This window comes from Hippocampus bargibanti, linkage group LG13 (genome assembly GCF_051943395.1).
Source record: "Hippocampus bargibanti isolate YZ-2025 linkage group LG13, ASM5194339v1, whole genome shotgun sequence".
In the NCBI taxonomy this organism is placed as follows: domain Eukaryota; kingdom Metazoa; phylum Chordata; class Actinopteri; order Syngnathiformes; family Syngnathidae; genus Hippocampus; species Hippocampus bargibanti.
The window spans coordinates 3,270,538-3,294,589 of record NC_142746.1 but is presented as its reverse complement, the minus strand read 5'-3'; the positions used below and the strand labels follow the sequence as shown (position 1 = coordinate 3,294,589).

Genomic DNA, 24,052 nt, shown 5'->3' with positions numbered 1-24,052 from the left:
TCAAAGTAAATACGTGGTTTGTTTATTTAACAAAATAAAGACGATCTAAATTGTTTGCTTGCACTCGGTTGAACGCTTTAATTTGCGAACCGAAACCAAAATAATATTGAATGATTATCTTATTATTTAAATATCCAATTTCACATCTTTTACTGTCATGTCAAAAGAGAAAGCAAATTTTAAACGTGGCAAAAACTGCCTCCTGCTTAGTTCTTATACGCAATCATTGCTGATTTAATTTTATTTAAAAATGACACAAATTTCAAGTCGGCATTTTAACAGAGAAAGAAAAAATGGAAAGGAAAAAAATATATGACACAAAAGTTTGCCCAGCCCTGAACAGGTAACATTCGACTTACAACTGAGTTCCATTCCGACCAATCAGTCGTAAGTCAAAATGGTCGTAAATCGAAATCCATTCAAAATGTTGAATAGAAACTCAGCGGCTAAATGACTCGCAAACTCCCCCCTTCTGGTGCCATCACACGGTCGATTGTAGTGCGAGAGTGAGATGCTGGCTGGTTGGCCAAAATTGTCGTACACGTTGCCGGCCTGCTAGCGCATTGCGGTGCCAGGCGTAGAATTAAAATGTTAAAAATAGGGTCCGGAGGTCGTGGTCGTAAGTACGGGTGGTCGTAAATCGAGCTGGTTGTAAGTCAGACTTTACCTGTATATGGACAGCATCCGTTTCATGATGATAACATCACAGCCTGTTACTTAGAAAGTTTAGCATTTTTTTTTTACATTTGATCTCTGATTGACAGCTGCATGTAAGACGTCGTGAGAGTTGCAAAGACGCAACTGTGTGTATTCATGAATTTTAATAATAATAATAATAATAATAATAATTTGATTTCTAAGCGGCTTTCAAAAGTCTCAATGTCACTTTCCAGTCACAGGATAAGTTTTTCTGTGGGTTAGCAGCGGCAGCCACACGCGCTAGCCTTCACTCAACCCGTAACTCATATAGACAAAAAGCTAGCTAGCTACAAAGGTAATAGTTAGCTAATAATCATAATAAATTTCATTTATAAGCGCCTTTCAAACTCTCAAGGTCACTTTACAGTCAGGATAAGTAATATATAGATAATAGATAGTTATTGAGATAGCTAGCTAGCTACGCTGCTAATATCTAGCTATCTATCTAGCTATACAGGTAAGAGACAGTTAATAATAATAATACATTTCATTCATACAGGATAAGTAATAGATAGCTATCGAGAAAGCTAGCTAGCTATAGATGAAAGCTATAGGTAATAGATAGCTAATAATAATAATAATAATAATAATAATAATAATAATAATAATAATAATAATACATTTCATTTATAAGCACCTTTCAAACTCTCAAGGTCACCTTACAGTCACCGGATAAGTAATAGATAGCTATCGAGATAGCGAGCTAGCTATACAGCTAATACAGCTAATAAATAAATAAAATGGGCGAATGACGTAGGGAGCACCTGTGGATGCTCGCGCGTTTGAAAGACAGCGAGCAAGGGTGTGGCCAAGCTCCAAAGAGGCGAGTAACCCGAAAAGGCCTGTGAGAATGGAGCAGCAACGCGGCTAACAGCTAACAGCTAGCAGCTAGTTCGCTTGCACGTGCCAGGTCGCTTTTTGTCAATAAAGGTGATTGAAATGCAAGTATTTCCTGTTTATTGACTCATCAATTGGTTTGCATCAATGGGAGCGAGTTGTGTGTGAAAGTGAATTTAATTTGGAGCGTTTGTTGTCTTCTGCCTCAGCAGCCAGTGGTCATCATGGGCCCATCGGCCTCGGGGGTGGTCTTCGCGCCGGCGGGGTCACAGGTAACCGTGGGGGTGGGTTTCTGGAAAACTTGCCAAACATCCCAGGCAGCAGGAAGCAGGCGACGGCGAAAGAGGAAGGAAGCCAGGAAGGAGAAAAACAAAATGGAAGCCAGGGAGCAAAGCATGGCAAAGGTTTTGACGGGGAAATACTGCACGTAGACACCAGCACGGTGGTCCCAAATGCCCGCCGGGAAGTGAATCACGGGGGGCAAGGCCAGCAGGGGCTCGCCGCTCAACGTGCGCACGGCCAAACCCGTCACGCCGCCCAGCACGGCGCCGTACATGTTGGTGACGGGGAAGAAAATGGCGCAGAGCAGCTGGGGGAAAACCACGTTGTAGGAAATCTCGGCCCCTGCGAACCAGAAGAGGATCACGCTGGTCTTCAGGCGCGTCAGCGCCGTTCCCACCACGCCCACCGCCACCACCGTCGCCCGGATGGCCAACTGCAGCTCCCGTTCCGACGCCTGACAGACCATAAATTCACTTAGTATTAGTGACAGTTAACTCATTCATTGTACTCATTCAACTACCCACTCTCGAGGACTTGCACACTGCAAGAATCCAAACTAGGGCGCGGAAAATCCTACTGGACCCTCCGCACCCTGCCCACCACCAAGCCATTAACTCTTTGAACTCTTTGAACTCTTTCAACAGTAGCCAAAATGGAACTGTATAGTGCCACTTAGCAGTTTTTTTGTTTTTTCTTTGACGACGATACTAGTGCAGCGTGTTCTACCGGAAACAAATTCCTTGTGTGTTCTACATACTTGGCAATAAAGATGATTCTGATTCTGATTCTGATTCTGATTCTGATTCACAAATGTATTGGGGAATTGAAAATATGACGTAGAACGCCGTTAGCTATGTAGCTAGCTATCAAGCTGGCTATCTATTAGCTGGCTGGCTATTAGATATGTGACTGTAAAGTGACCTTGAGAGTTTTAAAAGGAGCTTATAAATGAAATATATTATTATTATTATTATTATTATTATTATTATTATTATTATTATTATTATTATTATTATTATTATTATTATTAATAATAATATTATTATTATTGTATCTATTAGCTCACTAGCGAGCTTTAAAGTTACTCGCCACTTTGGGGCTTGGCCACACCCTTGCTAGCTGTCTTTCGAACGCGCTAGCATCCACGGGTGCTCCCTACATCATTCGCCCATATTTTATTTATTTATTAGCTGTATAGCTAGTTAGCTATCTCGATAGCTATCTATTACTTATCCGGTGACTGGAAAGTGACCTTGAGAGTTTGAAGGGTGCTTATAAATGATGTGTATTATTATTATTATTCCTGAATATTTGTCTTGTTTGGGTGCCGATAAAGCATTGGCCATGGCCTCTGGCAATGTTTTGCCCTTTCCCCAAGGGGGCAGCATTTCCCCTTTTTCATTTTTTTGTTCCAGCTTCAGCTATTGTTAAAGCGCTAAAAAAATCTATTTGCTAGCTATTAGCTAGCGAATAGATAGCTATTCGCTAGCGAATAGATATCTATTCGTACGTGAAACGTGAAACAAAATGGCGGACCAAACAATGAACGATGAAAGATCGTGTAAATCAGTGGCGGTCCGTGCATTTCACACCCAGGCCTTCAGTGAAGTCCTACTTAGTCTAACAAATATCCCTCGTAATACCATAATTTATGACACTACGGCTGGAGATATCATTTACAAAAGCACACGCATGCAGTACTGGGCGTGGCATTACCTTAATCGTCTACAACACAGGCTATTTTCCGGAGCAATTACACATCAATAAATCTGCATCAGCAATTAGAACTTGTCACTATATGTGATACTGCAAACACTTACAAATAAAAGGACATTTAAAATCATTTGTCCACAAAGTTTTATGAAGTCCACCAAGAATATGCAATCTTTAACAAGATTTTACGCTAAATTACAAAATGTCAGTTTAATATAAGAAAAACAACAAGACGTTCACAAAACGAACTATTTGTTGCAAATAAAAGTAAACAAATCTTTTTCATTTGTTCTTGAGAATAGACCTACATGCGACAGCGAGTTGTCCTCTCCTTCAGCCATTGTGGGTTAAAAAAGCAAGTAGATATACTTGGTTTTTCTGCTAAAGTTTCCGGGTCTGATCTGTTGTAGCTTGGTTGATTTGCATTACTTGCTTGCTTACATGGTCTAATTTATTATGCTGTTTTATTATTTATTGCTTTATGCATGATTTTACTGTTTTGTGTGTTGTCTTTGTTGTAAAGTGTCCTTGAGTGTTCAGAAAGGCGCTTGTAAATTAAATGTATTATTATTATTATTATTATTATTATTATTTGCATAGCGCTGCCTCCGCTGAGGGCTGAGGTAAAGTCAGTATCCAATAACAGGACGCGTACATGTCATGTTCAACGCGAGGCCCTCTAGCTGGCCTTACTGTGCCAACTCGTGATCTGATTGGCTATTGCAACTATATATCAACTACATGTGCCCGTTCATGTACAGCGCACAGACGCCCTCACTGTTGATTCTGAAGGCATCGGTCAGATTTCATACAGCCTGGCGACACAAGCTAGCTGAATTCTGATTGGATTAAAAACTCTGACCTAAAACTACAACACTGAAAGGAGCATAACCAAATGGATATAACATCAAGAAAACAGTATGTAGAATAATTATATATATATTTAGAAAAAATACTTTTTTAATGAAATTTACTTTTATTATAATTATGATAATGATGTCTGATTATGTTAGGCCGGCAGAGAAGGCCTTGCTGGCTCTGACGGCCCACCACTGGTGTAAATGAAACAAACACCAGAAGCACCCCCCTAAAAATACAAATAAAATATTTTTTAAAAAGCGCTTTGTTACTGCTTCAACTCTTGATAAAGCGCTATCTATTTGTTATCTATTAGCTACATAGCTAACTTTCTATCTATTTGAATTATTCCGGGTTTAATGAACGCTGGCGCGTGTGGTTGCCGCTGCTCACCCACAGAAAAACTGACCCTGTGACTGTAAAGTGATCTTAAGAGTTTTGAAAGGAGCCTATAAATGAAATGTATTATTATTATTATTATTATTATTATTATTATTATTATTATTATTATTATTATTATTATTAACAGTAGCCAAAATGGAACTGTATAGTGCCACTTAGCAGTTTTTTTGACGACGATACTAGTGCAGCGTGTTCTACCGGAAACAAATTCCTTGTGTGTTCTACATACTTGGCAATAAAGATGATTCTGATTCTGATTCTGATTATATAAATCAATATGTATGTATTGTATTTTGCACAGCCACCCCCATTTAAAGCTCACATAACTACAGACTCATATAATTTAGGAATTAACTCATTATATCTAATGAAACAAGAGAGTGTAACGTTTCTAATGCTGTATTGAATATTTATGTAGTACTATAATTCAATATTCTGTGGGTCCTGGAATTCGAGTGACAATGACAAAAACCCTGGCACTGGAGTGGACACATTTTTGTGCATCATCTGGCAGTGAATGAGTTGAAAGGATTCCCAGAATGACCGTTCAGAATCGGGTCATATTTTGTTTAACCCTCTCAGGTTTGTTTCGTTTTATCATGTATTATTCATGGTTTTGTTTGTTACTTTGGACCTTTTTGTTCTATTGACTTGTGTTGTTTTTGATTTAGTTCCTGTTTCCACTTCAGTATTCTCCACTCCAAACCCCTTTCTCAGAGGCTTTTTACGACTTTGGCACCTGCGGCCTGAAGATGTTGTTGTAGAGGTTGGCGGTGAAGACGGATGCGGCGGACAGGAGGGCGGAGTCTGCCGACGACATGACGGCGGCGGCGATGCAGCCGATGCCCATGATGGAGACGTACGACGGCGTCAGGGTCTGAAGCACCAGGGGGAGAACCAACGCCCCCTCGTCACGCTCGTACGGGGATGGAGAACCGTATGATGTCCTGTTCCAGTCTAGATACACAAAATATATATGGGCTTGTCAAATGGCAAAGCCTTTTCAACTCCTGTCCATCACTGCCATTCCCAAATTTATTCGGGAATTGAATATATTGAAAATATGACGTAGAGCGCCACTAGACCCATATATCGCTGGTCAGACCTCTTGTAATGTTGTTTCCCTTCCACGTGAGGGCAGCATTTGCCTTTTGTACAGCTGCCCCCATTTTGAGCTCAGATAACTCCAGACCCATATAACTTTGGACTTAACTGTTTTTTTTCTCATTAAAGAAGAGAGACGAAGGTTTCTTACGCAGAATTAAATCTTTATGTAGTCCTAAAACTCAATATTCTGTGGGTCCTGCAATTGGAGTGAAAATGACAAAAACCCTGGCACTGTAGTGGACACGTTTGCCTTTTGTACAGCTACCCCCTTTTCAAATTCATATAACTCCAGACCCTAATAACTTATGAATGAAAAGTATTATGATTATTATTATTGTTTCCGATTTTTTTTCTTGTTTGGGTGCCGATAAAGCACTGGCCATGGCCTCTGGCAATGTTTTGTCCTTTCCACAAGGGGGCAGATTTTCCCCTTTTCCATGTTAGCGCTTTGTTCCAGCTTCAGCTGTTGTTAAAGCGCTAAAAATCAATATAATAATAATAATAATAATAATAATAATAATAATAATAATAATACATTTCATTTAGAAGCGCCTTTCAAAACTCTCAATGTCACTTTACAGTTACAGGATACATTTTTCTGTGCAGCGGCAGCCACACGCGCCAGCGTTCACTCAACCTGGAAGAAAATCGAATAGATAGCAAGCTAGCTATCTAGCAAATAGCTAGCTAATAGCTAGCTATTTGCTTGTGAATAAATAGCTATAAGCTAGCTATTTGCTCGTGAATAGATAGCTAATAGCTCGCAAATAGATAGCTATTAGCTAGCGAATAAATAGCTATTAGCTAGCGAATAGATAGCTTTTAGTACTTGAGACGTGAAACAAAACGGCGGACCAAACAATGAACACCCCTAAAGATCGTGTAAACCAGGGGTGGTCACACTTTTTCAGCATACGAGCTACTTACAAAAACTACCAAGTCAAAATGATGTACCCACGACAAAAATGCAAAACATAATTATTTTCAAATGTTTTAAGGATTCTTTGTATGTACAATGCATGTTGATGTACCTTGCATAACTGAATAAGCCAATATTGCACAACACACATAATAACTACATATACATAACATAATAAATAACTATTAACATTTTTTTGTAATTGCCTGAGTTTACTTTGATGACTTGCACTGAATTGAATCAGCCAGGGATGCATAGTCCGGACAGTAGCTGCTGACAGCCAGCCTCAAGCACATTTCCAAATGTTCATCATTCATGGTGGAACGGTATTTGGACTTTATGATCTTTATGTAGGAAAAGGCTGAGTCACATAAATAAGTGGAGCCGAATAATGCAGTCAAGGAGGTAGCACATTTCCTCAAGTTGGGGTACTTTTCCTGTGTGACTAAGTTACAGAACTGTCCAAGTCTCTGAACAAGGAGTCCACTGCTTCAACGAATGCTTCTTTTACCATCTCTCCGTCTTGGAGGGACTTATTGTTTTTAACGATGGCGTGACTCACCCGGAACGTGCTTCGGTGGCGACTTTCGCTTTTGAAGTGTGTTGAGTGAAAAATGACTGCTGTCCGGACAACTGGGATTTTAGTTCGTCCACCGTTCTCTTTCTCAGCTGGCTTTTCGGCGTGAAGTCAATGTCGTATTTTCCATGAACAGTCTGAAAATGGCGCTCCACATTTTCCCATTCCGTATGAAAGTAATATGTTTTGTAATATGTTTTTGTAATATGTCCCGCTTTCTCACTCATTTTGATTACCATATTAAAATCTGAGGTAATTCGCTGACTAGCTTGTAAATTGTACTACGTTTAGCGCCGTTGTTTACGCATGCACGGCGACCTAAAGGTAAAAATTCAGTTGTCATCTGAATGGTTGCCCTGTATGTCAATCAAGTGACGGGACGTTTGATAGGCTGACAAAGGTTTTTTTTACTGTCACACTGCGATCAACCAGTACTACCTCCGCGATCGACCAGTAGATCGCGATCGACGTAATGAGCACCCCTGGTGTAAACGAAACAAACACCAGAAGCACCCACAAAAAATAAAAATAAAAAATATTTTAAAAATGCATGTATTGCATTGTATTTGGACGGCTGCCCTCATTTCAAGCTCACATAAGTCCAGACCCATATAATTTAGGAATTAACTCTTTTTTTCTGCTAAAAGAAGATTGTCTAAGGTTTCTTCCGCTACATTTAATATTTATATAGTCCTAAAACTCAATATTCTGTTGGTCCTGCAATTCAGGTGACAATGACAAAAACCCTGGCACTAGAGTGGACTGATTTTTGCACATCGTCTGGCAGTGAATGAGTCAAAAGGATTCCCCGAACAACCTTTCAGGGCCGGGTCATTGTTTATGTCACCCTGTCAGGTTTGTTTCGTCTTGCTATTAATGAAATGGTTTTGTTTGTTACTTTGGACATTTTTGTTCTGATGACTTTGTTGTTGTTTTTTTATTTAGTTACTGTTAACTCTATTTCATACAATTTGTCAAATACTACATCCCTCTCCTACCTCTTGCCTGCGTGTTTTTTTTTTTTTTTTTTTTTTGGGGGGGGGGGGGTTCACCACCACCTTGCAAATTGATAAACATCAATACCCGCATTTACTCAGTCACAAAATCGGAAGTGGGAACCAATCCCACGCTGAATGTAATCCCACGCTGAATAAGGCAAATGGACTGCTGCATTACACAAACATATACTTTTCATACTATGCTTGAATGCCCCAATCCGTCTATGCATCATAAGGATTCAAGGCCCTCTCACCCGTTGATGCCCCCACGGCCCCCAGCAGGACCGGTGGGATGCCGAAGATGATGATGATGGCGGCCGAGATGAAGCAAATGCGCTTGGCGGTGGACGGGGACGATGCGGACAGCGTCCTTTGGTGGAAGGACTGATATCCTAGACTGCCCAAGGCCTGTGGAGGGTTTTTTTGGGAGGTGGGGGAGGGGGGGTGAGTGAGGCGTTAGACGCCACTCATTTGTGTGTATGTGTGTGTATGTGTGTGTGTGTCCAGGTGTGTGTTTGTCCACTCTCTCACCACAAAGAAGTAGTTGTCGATTAGAATCCATATGTTGCTGACGTTCCATTGGCCGATCCAGGGTGCGTGTAGCGTGTTGTTCATCATGGTAGAACCAATGGACGCCACGTGAGGGTTGGATACCGCGAATGGAATGCACGCCCACTATATGCACATCCACACATACATGAGCGGTCAGTCTACGTAGGCGTTAAAGGACAACTGACACAAATTGCATCCACAATTTGTAAAATCACTTCAAATGACTTGGACTGAGCGCATTTTAGAAAGATTCCAGCGCATATAGCTTTATTTTACGTTTTAAGACTCACGCTGAATACTCATGAAGTCTTGTTTTTGAGTTGATGACGATGCCCTAAGTGACGTCACGGAGCGAACGCCCCTGACCGAGAATGCGACACACAATGCATTTTGGCTACTTTTTTTGTCTGAACACACAGTGTTGATGGCGAAATTAGAAGGAAAACTACATAAATAACGCAATGGTGAATCGTTGTGTGTCGCAGCCAATTGCGGTAACACACATAGAGAAGGTGTAAGTTGACACGAATTCCCAGCAGACAAATTAGCCCACTTCCAACAGAGCTTGTGCACCATCTTGTGCATTTTCTGGGCGCTACTTTGGATTCCAGACGGCTCAAATTTAACGGAAGGACTTCTTTAATCGATTGCAAACATTTATACTTTCCTCTTCAGAACTATTTGAATCATATTCATAACTGGATAAGTAACAAGAAAGCATCTTTTTTGAATATGAACTGTCTAAGCCATTGTTTTGATTCTGGAGCACAGCTGTTTGTGAAGGAGTAACCTGGTGTGATGTCACGAACAAGGAGGCGGGACTTTCTGAATTGCCCCAGTTCCGAGCTCCTTTTGTGGCAGTTTTGGGACACTTTAAGTCATATTTATTGGAGTTTTTCATTTGATTAAAAATATCAGCCTGCGTGTTTTGGGTATTTTAGTTGCTATAAAACGTTTTTCTGATGTCAGTTAGGAAACAAAAAATGGTGTCGATTGTCCTTTAAGGGGGATGATGATGGCGTGTTAGCAACCAGACTGAAGAAGATGAGCAGCAGCTGGATGACGTCGGTGTAGGCCACCGAGTAGAGGCCGCCCAACAGGGTGTACGTGATGGCCACGCAAGCCGAGATCCAGATGCACACGCTAAACGACATGTCCAGGACCACGCTCATGGTCACGCCTGAAAGTCAGCATACGAGTAATGTAAATACTCCCTTCAAACTCTGACAGTTGCTTTTTTTTTCTTTTGTTTTTCTCAATGTTCAATATTCAACTCTTAGTTATATTAAAGTTCAGAATCATGATAAGTAGGCCCGGAAGTAAACCCTGCATAGCACACCTGCACAAGATGTGCTATGTAGCTAGCTACCTAGCTGGCTAGCTAATTGCTATCCATTTGGTATCTATTTGCTATCTAGCTAGCTAACTAGCTAGCTATCTATTTGCTATCGATTTGCTATCTATTAGATAGCTACCTAGCTGGCTATCTATTTGCTATCCATTTGCTATCTATTAGCTATCTGCTCTTTTTCATTTTTTTTTTTTTTCAATGTTCAATATTCAACGCTTTGTTATAGTTATTGTAAGTTTTGTAAGTTATATTTAAGTTCAGAATCATGTTAAGTAGGCCCGGAAGTAAACCCACGGCACACCTGCACAAGATGTGCTATCTAGCTAGCTACTTCGCTGGCTATCTATTTGCTATCAATTTACTATCTATTTGCTATATATTAGCTTGCTACCTAGCTGGCTAGCTATTTGCTATCCATTTGATATCTATTTGCTATCTAGCGAGCTAACTAGCTATCAATCTTTTTACTATCCATTTGCCATCTATTATCTAGCGACCTAGCTGGCGATAGATTTGCTATCCATTTGCTATATATTAGCTATCTGGCTAGATAGCTATGTATCTGGCTATCTATTAGCTGTACCCCAACCCCTTTCAAATTGCTGCTGTGGACTGCAAATTTCCCCATTATGGGACGAATAATGGTTTTCTGATTCTGATTCTCATATGTCTATCTAGCTTGTTAGCTAATTGTCTAGCTGTCTATCTATTGGCTATCTGTTAGCTAGCTAGCTAGCTTTCTATCTATTTGAGTTACTTCTGGGTTGAGGGAACACTGGCGCATGTGCCTGCCACTGCTAACCCGCAGAAAAACTGATCCTGTGACTGTATAGTGACCTTGAGAGTTTTGAAAGACGCTTATAAATGAAATTATTATTATTATTATTATTATTATTATTATTATTATTATTATTATTATTATTATTATTATTATTATTATACTGGGGACATGATGTGTGTGGCGATGTGGAATTTTGTGAGTGGGTATGGCGTCACCCAGGCTGGTGAGGGTGGAAGGCACCCAGAAGATGTCGAGCAAGAGCGAAGTGCAGCTTAAGACGGCCGCCAGCCCTTTGCCGTACTTGCGCTGGAAAGGATCCATCATGGTGACGCATCGGGTTGCGCGCAGTGGCCCGGCGAACACCAGCCCGCCTGTTGGAGACCCAACATCATCTTGGCAATCAGCGCTGGCCAAGTGTCGGATGTTAAGTACACACACACACACACATATCGTATCTCGCGTGGCCTTTTTTAAATTAATTAATTACTTTACAAATTAATCATGTAATTTATGTATGTATGTATTCATTTATCTATTTATGTACAGCCATACTACCCTGAGAACGCCCGATCTCGTCTGATCTCGGAAGCTAATCAAGGCCTGGTTAGTACTTGGATGGGAGACCGCCTGGGAATACCAGGTACTGTACATTGGCAGTGGGTAGGTCCTATAGACCTACACGGGTGTAAAGACGACCCCGCCATCCACGAGTCTCCGGAGCCTCTAAGGCGGTCTGGTGGCGAGATTCGCCACCTTTCCGGTAGCTCCTATGGGAGTAAACCCGAAATCAATCCGGTAATGGCGCACCGCAGGCGGTCTGGGGGCGAACTCCGCTACCTTTCCGGCAGCTCCTGCGATCATACTGACCCCAAATTGTATCAGCTCCGCTGTTCCTTTGGTCCAGTCAGCGTGGTGGAGAGGGGGAGCAAGCTGCATAGGCGACAACCTGCTCTCCATAATACACCGCCCAGGCACACCGTCCACCGGGGCAGTTATCCATGGTCAGCCATGACCGATGGAGGCCGACTGACTGATCTATTTATTTATTGTGTTTTTTCATTTACAGTAAAGTCTCGTTATATCGATATTCTCGGAAGTCGGAAAAAAAATTCGATATAACCGTACTTTCTGCCAATTTATGTATTTATTCGTTTATTTATTTATGTGTTTGTTTGTTTATTTATTTAGTTGTTTGTTTATCTGTCTGTCTATGTATTTATTTAGTTATTTCTTCATTTGTTTATTTAGCTATTTTTTGTATTTCTGTCTTTCTATGTATTTATAGACAGACACATATATTTATTTATTTCACTGTTATACTTTTATCTGTCTGTGTATGGATGTACAGTATTTAGGTGCCTCGACTGGGATCACCACCTTATCGTGGTGAGGCACTTTGCGTGTCTCCATGACCCCGAGAGCTATGTCGGCTGGACTGGCAGGGTCACCCAAGCCGAACAGGTCAGAGGGTAGAGGCCAGACAAAGAGTGATCCCAAATCCGCACCCGGGGGTAGGCGGGGTAGGGCCATGCGTGGGGTTGAATGCTGGACTGATCATCGACTGATCAAGTCCAGGCTCAAGCTGAGAATTCGACCTCCTCATAAGAAACAGCAACCCCAAAGGCGTCTTAACTCCAGGGCCCTGGAGTACCCAGAATGTGCAGCCAACTACCGCAACAAGTGGGCAGAGGGCCTTGCCAGCCTGGACAAGGACACCAGTAACGATGACCTTGATGTTGTAAGCAGGTGGAAAAAATTGAGGACAACAATTCATCAAGCTGCCGCTGTGACCATCGGCTTTACTCAGAAACATCACCAAGACTGGTTCGATAACAGCTCAGCTGCCATACAGGATGGTCTGGAAGCCAAGCGCAAAGCCCATACCACACTTCTCTCCAACCCTCACTCTCCACTTCTCCTCTCTCACTACAAGGCCATCCGTGGTGAAACACAGAAACAGCTGAGGATTATGGAAAACAAGTGGTGGCTCAGCAAGGCCCAAGAAATCCAGAGCCATGCAGACAACAACAACACACATGCCTTCTATGATGCTGAAAAATCCCTGCAGGGCCCACAAAGACAACACATTGTTCCAGTTAGATCTGTAGACGGTTCTGTACTACTGAAGGACAAACAGCTAATACTTGAGCGCTGGGCAGAGCACTTTGACTCCCTGCTCAACCACGTTAACCCTTCAGACCCATCTGTCCTTGACTCCCTCCCAGAGCTTCCATCAGTTCTCTCCCTTGATGAACCTCCTCAGTTCACAGAGGTCCTCTCTGCAATATGGAGCCTCAAAAACAACAAAAGCCCTGGCCCTGATGGCCTTCCAGCTGAGGTTTTCAAGAGCGGCGGTTACTTCTGACACGGCAACTTTACCACCTCATCTGCAACATCTGGCAAAACGGGACACTTCCTCAGGAATGGAAAGACAGCAACATTGTCACCATTTATAAAAGGAAGGGGGACAAGTCAGTCTGTGGCAACAGCCGTGGCATCTCCCTGCTTTCTGTTGCTGGCAAGATTCTTGCAAAAGTAATGCTGTTCCGTCTTACATCGCACATTACCGAAGACATCCTCCCAGAGACACATTGCAGTTTCAGAATGGATCGAAGCACTCTGGACATGATCTTTGCTGCGCGCCAAGTTCAAGAGAAATGCAGGGAACGAAACACGGACCTCTATATCCCCTTCATCGACCTTACCAAGGCATTTGACACAGTTAACCGTGACATTCTCTGGACCCTACTGCAGAAAATTGGCGTCCCCTCCAAATTTCTCGGCATCCTTAAACAGTTCCACAGCGGCATGCAAGCAACTGTGCTTGTTGGTGGCCAGAAATCTTCCCCTTTCCCTGTGGAAGTTGGGGTGAAGCAGGGCTGTGTACTTGCCCTTGGCTATATTCAACCTGTTCCTGATGGCAGCTACGCTCCTCTTCCATAAGTCCATCCAGGAAGGTGGCGGCGTACAAATCCAATTCCGCCTGGATGGTAGCCTGTTTAACATCAGACGCCTACAGGCCAAGACCAAGACCCTGATCAGCGGTATCCACGAGTTACAGTATGCAGATGATTGTGCTCTTCTGGCCCACAGCCCAGCTGCCATGCAACATGCCCTTGATACCATGTCCTCCATCTACCGATCACTCGGTCTCGTGATCAATGTAATCAAAATGGAGGTCATGGCAGAAAAGAGTTCTCCACCCCCAGTGCTCACCCTCAGTGGCACACCCCTCAAGGTTGTCCAAAAATTCAGTTACTTTGGCAGCATTCTAACACCCTCCTGTCTAATTGATGATGACGTCGAGGCCCGCATCAATCAAGCCTCCAAAGCTTTTGGCAGATTGCGTACTCCGAAAACAACCTTTGAAAACAACCACTTAAGAACTCCAACAAAAGTTGCAGTCTACCAAGCAGTGTGTGTGTCCACGCTGCTATATGGCGCAGAAGCCTGGACCATCTATCGACGTCATGTGAGACGCCTTGATGCATTCCACATCAGGTGCCTCCAACGGATGCTTGGCATCACCTGGCAGGATCGTGTCCCACACACTGACATCCTACAACGCACCGCCTCCACTAGTATCGAGGCTATACTAGCAAAGAGGCAACGCCGGTGGGTTGGACATGTCATCCGGATGCCTAGCTGCCGCTTGCCTCGACAGGTGCTTTATGGACAACTCTTGTCAGTGAATAGGAAGAATGGTGGTCCTAAGCTGCGATACAAAGACCAGCTTAAACAGACTCTAAAGAAATGCAACATAAGGCCCAGCGATCTGGAGTCTGCTTCAGCTAACAGGCCACGCTGGCGTTCCTTATGCCACGAAGGGGTGACACAACTTGAAGACAATTGCACCCAAAGGAGGATCGTGCGGCACCAGCAAAGACGCCTTTGTGCTGCTCCAGTACCGCTCCGGCAGCCCGGTCCGGGCCTCACATGTCCTGAATGTAGCAGGACTTGTGGCTCCAGAATCAGGCTTCATAGTCACCTACAGTGGCATCGCCGCCAGCGACAATAACCACTGTCCAATAGAATGGAAGCTATATATGTCATCTTCGATTGACTTCGATGGACTGCCAGACAGACAGTATTTAGATATTTATTCGTCTATTTTTTTATTTATTTATTTATTTATTTATTTATTTATTTATTTATTTATTTATTTATTTATTTATTTTTCTGTCTTTAGACTGTCTGTTCTGTCTTTATTTAGTTATTTCTTCATATATTTATTTATGTATTTATTTATTATTTAATTAATTTATTTATTCAAGTATTTATTCTTTTATCTGTCTGTGTATGTATGTAATGTATTTAGTTATTTCTTCGTCTATTTATTTATTTATTTATTTATTTATTTATTTGGTTTTCTCTCTATGTATTTATTTAGTTATTTCTTCATATATGCATTTATTTAACCATTTATTCTTTTATCTGTCTGTGTATGTAATTTATTTATTTATTTATTTATTTATTTATCTGTCTATGCATTTATTTAGTTATTTCTTTATGTATTTAGTTATTTATCTATTTATTCATTTATGTATTTATTTATTTGTCTGTCTGTCTATTTATTTATTTGTCAATTTATTTACTTATTTATATATTTGTTTATTTATGTATTTATGTATGTTATTTACATTGTGTTTATTAATTATTATTATTATTATTATTATTATTATTATTATTATTATTATTATTATTATTATTATTATTATTATTATTATCTTACCAATCAGAAAGGATGTGCTGTATCCCAACGTGATTGCAGTGGACCAGGCCGCACCCATGGAGGGTGTGTACACCATCTCAGCCAGACCCACGATAAAGCCACCTCCGACCCATGTGGCTTTGGCAAAGAAGAACAATCACACTGACTCCATCAGGGACCCCCCTCACTCCCCCACACACACCCAAAAACCACAAGATACTCACCTGTCATGGTGAAGACCCCCACCAGCAGGCTGATGCTTCGGTTGCCTAGTAATGACATCTCCAAGATACCGGTCACCTGCTTGCGGTTCTCCCTCCTGGACTTGAATGATGCCCAGATCCCAATGCCGAGGACCAATGCGTAGAAGAAGACCATGGAAATGACGCCCGGGATGTTGGCGGCCATCTCGGACTGAAAGACACCCCTTTAAAATAAAAAAAACATTGACGTGGACATTTCTTCTCATCATTAAAACTTTTTCTGCCACCAACTGTCACGTTATGCAAGGTGGTGATGGTGGGTGCGGATCCCAAAAAGCAGGCAGGAGGGAGGAGGAGGTTGTTTGACAAATTGTATTAAAATAAAGGTAGCAGGAACAACATGTAAAACATCAAAATGATCTCAACAGAAAAAAGTATCAAAAGAAAACCAAGTGTAAAAGTCCGCCAAGGTTAAACAAACACACGCACAGCATACAATGCATGCGATTGCAGACAAAGCATGCAACAAACATGCAGCAAACAATGAACCGACACCGGATGGTCGTGCCGGGTGTCCTTTTAAGTGTCAGTGATTAAAACGACCACCGCCTGCGAGGCTGCAGGGAGGGCTGACGTCGCTACCCGTTGGTTGCCAATCTGATTCGGACGACCAGCACCTGTGCAGGTGCAGGCGGGGCCGACAACGCCCCCCGTTGGTCGCCAACCAGATCATGACACCAACAAATATATTCTTAAAGGACAACCGACGCCTCAGGACAAGTTGTGTCCATAATTTGTAAAATCACTTCAAATGACTTCTACTGAACGTATTTTACAAGGATTCCACCGCATATAGCTATATTTTACGTTTTAAGACTCGCGCTGAATATTCAGGAAGTCTTGTTTTTAAGTTGGTGACGATTCCTGACGTCATGTCATGGAGGGAACACCCCTGACCGAGAAAGCGACACACAATGCATTTTGCGTACTTTGTTTGGTCTGAAAACTTCGTGTTGATCCGTGTTGATGGCGAAATTAGAAGGAAAACACATAAATCACGCAATGGTGAATCGTTGTATGGTGCATCAAGACTACAATTTGATTCTAGTTGACACAAATTCCCAGCAGACAAATCAGCCCATTTCCAACGGAGCTTTGCCACCATCTTATGCATTTTCTGGGACACTACATTTCATCCAGATGCCTCAAAATGACACGGAATTACTTAGTAAAGTCTCGTTATATCGATATTCAAGGGAGTCCGAAAAAATATCGATATAACCGGGACTATCGATATATCCGACCCTGTTTGCATGTAATTTTCTCAGTGCGTGCATAGAAATAGTATCGATATAACCGGGACTATCGATATATCCAATATCGATATAACGAGACTTTACTGTATTTAATCAATTGCAAATATTTTTGCTTTTCTCTTCAGAACTATTTGAATCGTATTCATAACTGGATGAGTAACAAGAAAGCATCTTGTCCGAATCTGAAGCCCTTGTTTTGATTCTCGAGCAAGGCAAGACGTCTTGGCCTGACGTCACGAACAAGTGGGCGGGACCTTCTGAAACTGAAACTTTCTCAGATCATTTTGAAGTAGTTTGGGAGACTTTAAATCATTTTTATTGGTGTTTTTCATTTGACTAAAAATATCAGCCTGCGTTTTGGGTATTTTAGATGCTATAAAATGTTTTGTGACGTCAGTTAGGAAACAAAAACCTGGTGTCGGTTGTCCTTGAAGTCCTTTTTTTCCTATGAGGGGTGTGGAAGAGGGTGTCGGGATAGGTAAATTCCACTCGTTTGATTGTTCTGATGGTGCCTTTCAAGTTATCTCCACTAGAGGTCAGAAACGTCAATCACAGCGAACCAATCAGAGTAAAAGAAGAAAATCTTTGTTGTGATTGGCTCTTTTCAAACTGGGGGCGCCATTTCATTTCCTCGATTAGTGTTGTCATGTATGGATGTGTTCGAACGCTCTTGTGTGACGTTTGATTCATCTTGCGGACTTTTCTTCCACATTTCTCTTCGGATATATTGTTTTGCCTTCTAATGTGTCAAAACGATGTACCAGGTGAGTGTGAAAACCTGTGAGAGGCTGTCGTTTTTTTGCCTCATAAAATGGCTGAAATATTAAGTTAGCTTTTTCGCCGTTTCTAGTTTGCTAATGACGTTACGTTCGTGAGTTTCACCAAGTTGTCAAGCTTGTGGCAAAAAAAAAGAATTGTTGCCGCCGAGCAAGATATAAAATGTTTATTTTATTAAACCTACGTTTTGTTTGTTCAGAAAACCATCATGTAAGTTTTGCTCGATGTTAACGATTAAAGGGTAGGTATTTTTATAAGAACAAGTCATGTCGAAATGTAGGGATGGGACAAAAAAATTCAGTAATAATTCATCACACATTTTGTAATACAATATTAAAGTGCATTTAAATAGCTTTCAAATTATGTACAGATTATCGTTCTATGACAAATAATAAGGAAATAATGGAATTTTTAATTTTCGAAATATGAGGAGATTTTCTGCCTGTAATTACACAGTCAAAGGACAACCGACACCATTTTTTGTTTCCTAACTGACATCAGAAAAACGTTTTAGAGCGTCTAAAATACCCAAAACACTCAGGCTGATATTTTTAGTCAAATGCAAAACACCAATAAAAATGAGTTAGTGTCCCAAAAATACTTCAAAATGACCTCGGAAATGGCGAGTTTCAGAAGGTTCCACCCACATTCAAATCACTTTCATCACTTTGCTGCTGTGAAATGTAAATGGCATGGAATAAATTCTTTAATCAATTGCAAACATGTATGCTTTCCTCTTCAGAACTATTTGAATCATATTTATAACTGGATGTGTAACAAGAAAGCATATTCTCCGAATCTGAAGCCATTGTTTAGATTCTCGAGCAATGCAAGACGTCTTGGCGTGGCGTCACGAACTAGGGGGCGGGACTTCTGAAACTGGCCACTTCCGGTTTCAAATTTAAAGTTTAAACTGAAGGCTATCAGCTACGCCGAGGAACATGGGAATCGAGCCGCCGTGACATAATACGCGGACATAAGGCAAGATGGCCGGAGTTGGAGGAAAGATTCGAGCAATGGATCGGCGAGCGAGCGGAAGGAGCGTTTCGACTGTCACCATCCCACTCAGAGCAGTCACGCTAGCGAAAGAAATGAAAATTGAACATTTGCAAGGAGGTCCGTCTTGGTGTTGGCGTTTTATGAAACTGTGCCATTTTTCCATCCGGACCAGGACTACGGTAGCGCAGCAACGACCGGCGAATTATTCTGAAAAGCTCCCGAAAAGGCTTCGTTTCCTGTTTTGGTTGGCTGCCATGCTAACGGAGAGAAACTCCAGATTGTGATTTTTTTAAAAGAAAGACTTTGCCTAAAGAGACATTTCCACAAGGCGTCATTATTAAGGCAAACGAAAAGGGCTGGATGTTATGCCACATTTTGCTAATGGATTGTCGATGCTTGAGCTAACGTGTCTGCTGGCACGGTGGTTCGAGCTTTCGGAAAACTCGGTACCGGTAACGTACTCTTTTTTTTACCATGTCGACGCCTATTGAGTGATGATTCCAAAATGCTATTACTTTAATTAATAAATAAAGCACGACCAAACTCAGTTTTGCTCCCGATCAATGTTCCCTCTAATTTTTCATGTGTCTGAGCAGACACACAAGCACCCTGAGCACATTGAGGACCACTGTGAGCAACATCAGATGTGTACGAGTGATGTGTCGTTCGCAAACGAGCCGGTTCTTAGAGCCGGATCTCTGAAGTGAACGAAGAGAGCTGGTTTCTAACATGGAGCCAACTTTTTTTGTCCTCTATTCCCCGCCCCCAGTCTTTGGTTAAAGCCACACGTGATTGGTCGATATCCGTGGTAGAGGAGGGAGGGGAGAATTACAGACACTCACAGCTGGGAGAAGGAGGAGGGCGAGGGGGGTTAGGGTAGACAGGTGGACAAATGTTATCACATTATGTTATTATTATTCAATTATGACATTTTTTACTAGTTGGTATGATAGCATTATTAATATGAAAAGCAAATTAGTGACAGCTGATCATCAAACCAGAGTAACCACAGGGAAAGTGAAAGTTCGTGGATGCTCTCTGTGCACAAATAAATCAACCCATATAAATAACATTATTTGATATAGTGTATTCTTTACATGAGTATTTTTTTTCACGTAATTTTACATTATTTTTGGTAGTTAATTAATTAAAGGAAAAAAACAAACAAACTGAGGAGCCGCATCTTTTTAGTGAGCCGAGCCAAAAGAACCGGCTCTCTGAAGAGTCGGAATTCCCATCACTAATGTGTCCGCTGTGACCACACACCAGTTTCACGCCAGCATCACGGCGTGTATGGGCAGGGCACATGCGCCGTTCTGCTCCGACTGGCTGCGTAGCGTACATGAACTGTACGGCATTATTGGATTGACACCTGTCACTCATTGATTGCACGCGCGCAGCTTAGAGGAAACATTGCTCCCGATCTGTTTTTTTAAATACGCACACTTGTATGCCTGTGTGCTGTTGTGAGGCGGACGTACGTATGGCAGTTGAGTAGAGGATATGTATCGGTATATAAAACCAGTGCGCTCAATGTGTAAGTTAAATACAGAAATGGCACACATAAATGAGACTTCGCCTTATCACACGGTGCGCCCTTTGGTCGTGGAAATACGGTAGTCTAATTTGTCCTGGTGTCTGTTGTAGTTTTATTGTATCGGTTTTTGCCATAAGGTGCCATATAATGAAACAACATATTCAATTTTGTTTTCTTTCTTTGTCCTTGGGATTTTCTATTTCCAAAGTTGTTTTTGTGGTGAACCAAAAGTTGCCAAAAAGTTTTTTTAAGCGTTTGTTCTTCTTGTGGCAGCATGATGGAGTCTTGTCAAATGGAAAACCTCAACAGTTTATCAGCAGAAAGCAGCAGCAACAGCAGTAGCGGCCCACTTAGCGACTCCCAGCTAACTCAGGTACTAACTCAGGCATGGACCCGAAATGTAAATTTCTCCACTGCAAGACTAATAAAGGTAAATCGAATCCAAACACATTTTCCAATAATAATAATAATAATAATAATAATAATAATAATATATCTCATCTCATTTTCCGTACCGCTTATTCCTCATTAGGGTCGCGGGGGTTGCTGGAGCCTATCTCAGCTGTCTTCGGGCACGAGGCGGGGGACACCCTGAATTGGTTGCCAGACAATCGCAGGGCACACAAAGACATACAACAGTCACTCTCACACTCACACCTAAGGACAATTTGGAGTGGTCAATCTGCCTGCCATGCATGTTTTTGGAGTGTGGGAGGAAACCGGAGTACCCGGAGAAAACCCACGCGGGTCCGGGAAGAACATGCAAACTCCACACAGGGAGGCCGGACCGGGACACGAACCGGCGACCTCTGCACTGTGAAGCCGGTGTGCTAACCACTCGACTACCGGGCCGCCCTATAATAATACTATAATAATAATAATACATTTGATTTATAAGCCCTATAATAATACTATAATAATAATAATAATAAAACATTTGATTTATAAGCGCCTTTCAAAACTCTCAAGGTCACTTTACAGTCACAGGATTAGGTTTTTCTGTGGGTGAGCAACTGCAGCCACACATGCCAGCGTTCACTCAACCCCGAAGGAAATCAACTAGATAGAAAGCTAGCTAGCTAGCTAATGGATAGCAAATAAATAGCGAATAGATAGCCAGATAGACAACAGCTAATAGCTAGCCAGCTAGCTAATGGATAGCTAATAAATAACTAATAGATAGCCAACAGCCAAACAGTTTATAGTCAGTCAGCTAGACAGCGAATAGCTTATTTTAATTTAAAGCAGATTCTTTACTTACAGACAGTGTAGGTGTTCAAATACCTGACAGGTCAGGTATTTGAACACCTACACTGTCTGTAAGTAAAGAATCTGCTTTAAATTAAATATCAAGTAGACAGGATGAACTTAGTACAACGAGAGCTAATAGCTTGTATATCAATACAAATATTTGTATTTTTTACACGAGTAATTCATTTTTCACATAATTTTACATGATAGTTAATTAATTTAAGCAAAAAAAAAAAAAAAAAACAAACTGAGGAGCCATTTGGGAGTCAAAAAAGCCGGATCTTTTTAGTGAGCCAACGCACTTGTGGACAACCAACATCCTGGTTGACAGTCAATGTCAGAGGACATGTTGTCAAACGCGCATTCGCACTCACATTCACATACCAGTCAACCTGCGAGACACTGTGACCTTACTAACAGCTCCATTTTCAATTACTTACTGAGAAAAAAAACCTCCGCGTGTGTAATATTAGTACACTAGTTTTCGGCGAATGAACACCAAACCACATGGTCGAACAGCCGACTGTTTTTGTCCTCTATTCCCCGCCCCCAGTCTTCGATTAAAGCCACGTTATTGGTGAAGAACGCAGCAATGAGGGGAGATGGTTTAAACATTAGAGACAGTCAGATCTCAGAGAGAAAGTGAGAAAATGGATAGAAAACAGGTAAATTTGGACTTGTTTCAACTTTGAGTTCAAAGGCAGAGTGTAGACTGCAAGGTTAAAATATCCCATCAATCAGGCTCCACAAATAACGCACACAAGTCATATGAACACTTGATGCAAAAAGCTATCAACCCTAGCTAAACAGAACACAATTGATGAGGAACTAGGTAAAATTATCGCAGCGAAAGCACCTACAAGGGATCATTCCTCAGGATGGTGAAAGAAGAAGGCTATGTTCCTCATCAAGTGTTTAATGCTGATGAAACCGACCACTCCATTCCATCAAGCCATCAAAGACCATCACAAAAGTCAATAAAACGACTTTATTATATAGTACAGTTTATTTCTTTAATTAAAATACCATAGCACATACATAAAATAAGGTATATTTTGTGTAGTTTTAAGGCTTAGAAAATTAGAAAGTAGAAAATTATGTTTTATAGAGACCTGGGAACGGATTATTTTCATTGTAATGGTTTCTTATGGGAAATGAATTTTTGGGAAACACACTTTTTACCCTACACACTCTGGGAACCAATTAAGTTTGTAAGCCACGGTATGACTACTTTTTTCGCAAGACTCATCCTTGATGTCATGTCCGTGGTGCGTTTCAGCCCAGCAGCTCCGAAGACAAACACGTGAAGGTCTACCTCCGCGTCCGACCCTTTACAGCGGCCGAGAAACAGAATGGAGAGTCGCAGGTGCTCGCAAGCGTTTCTCCACCGAAAGCTATTGTCGCGGACGCAACACGTCAACGCACATGTTTGTCTCCAGGACTGCGTGTCAGTGGAGCCTCCGGACACGGTCCTGCTAAGGCCTCCCAGCGCGCCGCAGACGGCTCGACTGAGCTCGGACAAATGGGACAAAACCTTTCTACACACCGGTCAGCGCTTCCGCTTCTCTCAGCTCAGCGATGGAACACATGAGCCTTTTATTCACAAGTTTTTGTGTCTTTTATTCTGATAGTTATCATGCCTGATTCTGACGGGGCGTCTTCAGAGATGCAATTTAGTTTCAGACAAAATGTTATGATAAACATGGGCAAAAATATCACAGTACAGTCATATCTCGTTTTTTGACTGTCTGGGTTCTCGACTAATTCGGTTTTCGACTCGAATTTCAGTTATTTTATGTGTCTGTGTACAACCAAAAATGGATTATCAAACAAACTTAGCGCACCTGAATGCACCATTCGACTCCCCTCCGCTTCCTTATACGTCACTTCCTCGTGTCGCGGCTCATTCTCATCGACGCATTATCCTCGTCTCGCGTTCCATTGTGAGCAGGCGTTTATATTGTTCAATCACAATTTAAAAAAAGCATGCATGTCTGGTTGAGATCTCTTGAAACGGATTAAAAAAATTACATTGATTATAATGTGAAATGTTGTTTTGGTTTTCGAATGTCTTGGTGGGTTTTGCCCGCAACCGAAAATGGGTTCTCGAACAAAGTGATCGCACCTGAATGTACCATTCGACTCCCCTGCCTTTCGTCAATTTCTTATATGGCAATTCCTG

General features: G+C 41.7%; 2 protein-coding genes and 1 pseudogene across 2 annotated transcripts in view; 2 read left to right on the top strand and 1 right to left on the bottom strand.

The window, feature by feature from the left end:
• Positions 1–867: 867 nt before the first annotated feature.
• LOC148889040 (high affinity choline transporter 1-like) overlaps positions 868–24,052 on the bottom strand; it is a 54,027-nt gene continuing 30,842 nt past the window's right edge. The window contains exons 2-9 of the mRNA XM_089011367.1: positions 16,012–16,214; positions 15,809–15,925; positions 11,292–11,447; positions 9,976–10,124; positions 8,924–9,067; positions 8,647–8,800; positions 5,531–5,748; positions 868–2,272 (exon numbers count right to left, since the gene is read on the bottom strand). Of these exons, the coding sequence (XP_088867493.1) occupies positions 1,742–2,272; positions 5,531–5,748; positions 8,647–8,800; positions 8,924–9,067; positions 9,976–10,124; positions 11,292–11,447; positions 15,809–15,925; positions 16,012–16,195 (1,653 nt within the window). The 5' untranslated portion in view covers positions 16,196–16,214 and the 3' untranslated portion in view covers positions 868–1,741. The remainder of the gene's footprint in view (positions 2,273–5,530; positions 5,749–8,646; positions 8,801–8,923; positions 9,068–9,975; positions 10,125–11,291; positions 11,448–15,808; positions 15,926–16,011; positions 16,215–24,052) is intronic.
• Positions 11,615–11,728, top strand: LOC148889041 (5S ribosomal RNA; annotated as a pseudogene).
• Positions 17,947–24,052, top strand: part of LOC148889039 (kinesin-like protein KIF20B) — a 63,298-nt gene continuing 57,192 nt past the window's right edge. The window contains exons 1-4 of the mRNA XM_089011365.1: positions 17,947–18,070; positions 20,893–20,992; positions 23,150–23,236; positions 23,310–23,441. Of these exons, the coding sequence (XP_088867491.1) occupies positions 20,894–20,992; positions 23,150–23,236; positions 23,310–23,441 (318 nt within the window). The 5' untranslated portion in view covers positions 17,947–18,070; position 20,893. The remainder of the gene's footprint in view (positions 18,071–20,892; positions 20,993–23,149; positions 23,237–23,309; positions 23,442–24,052) is intronic.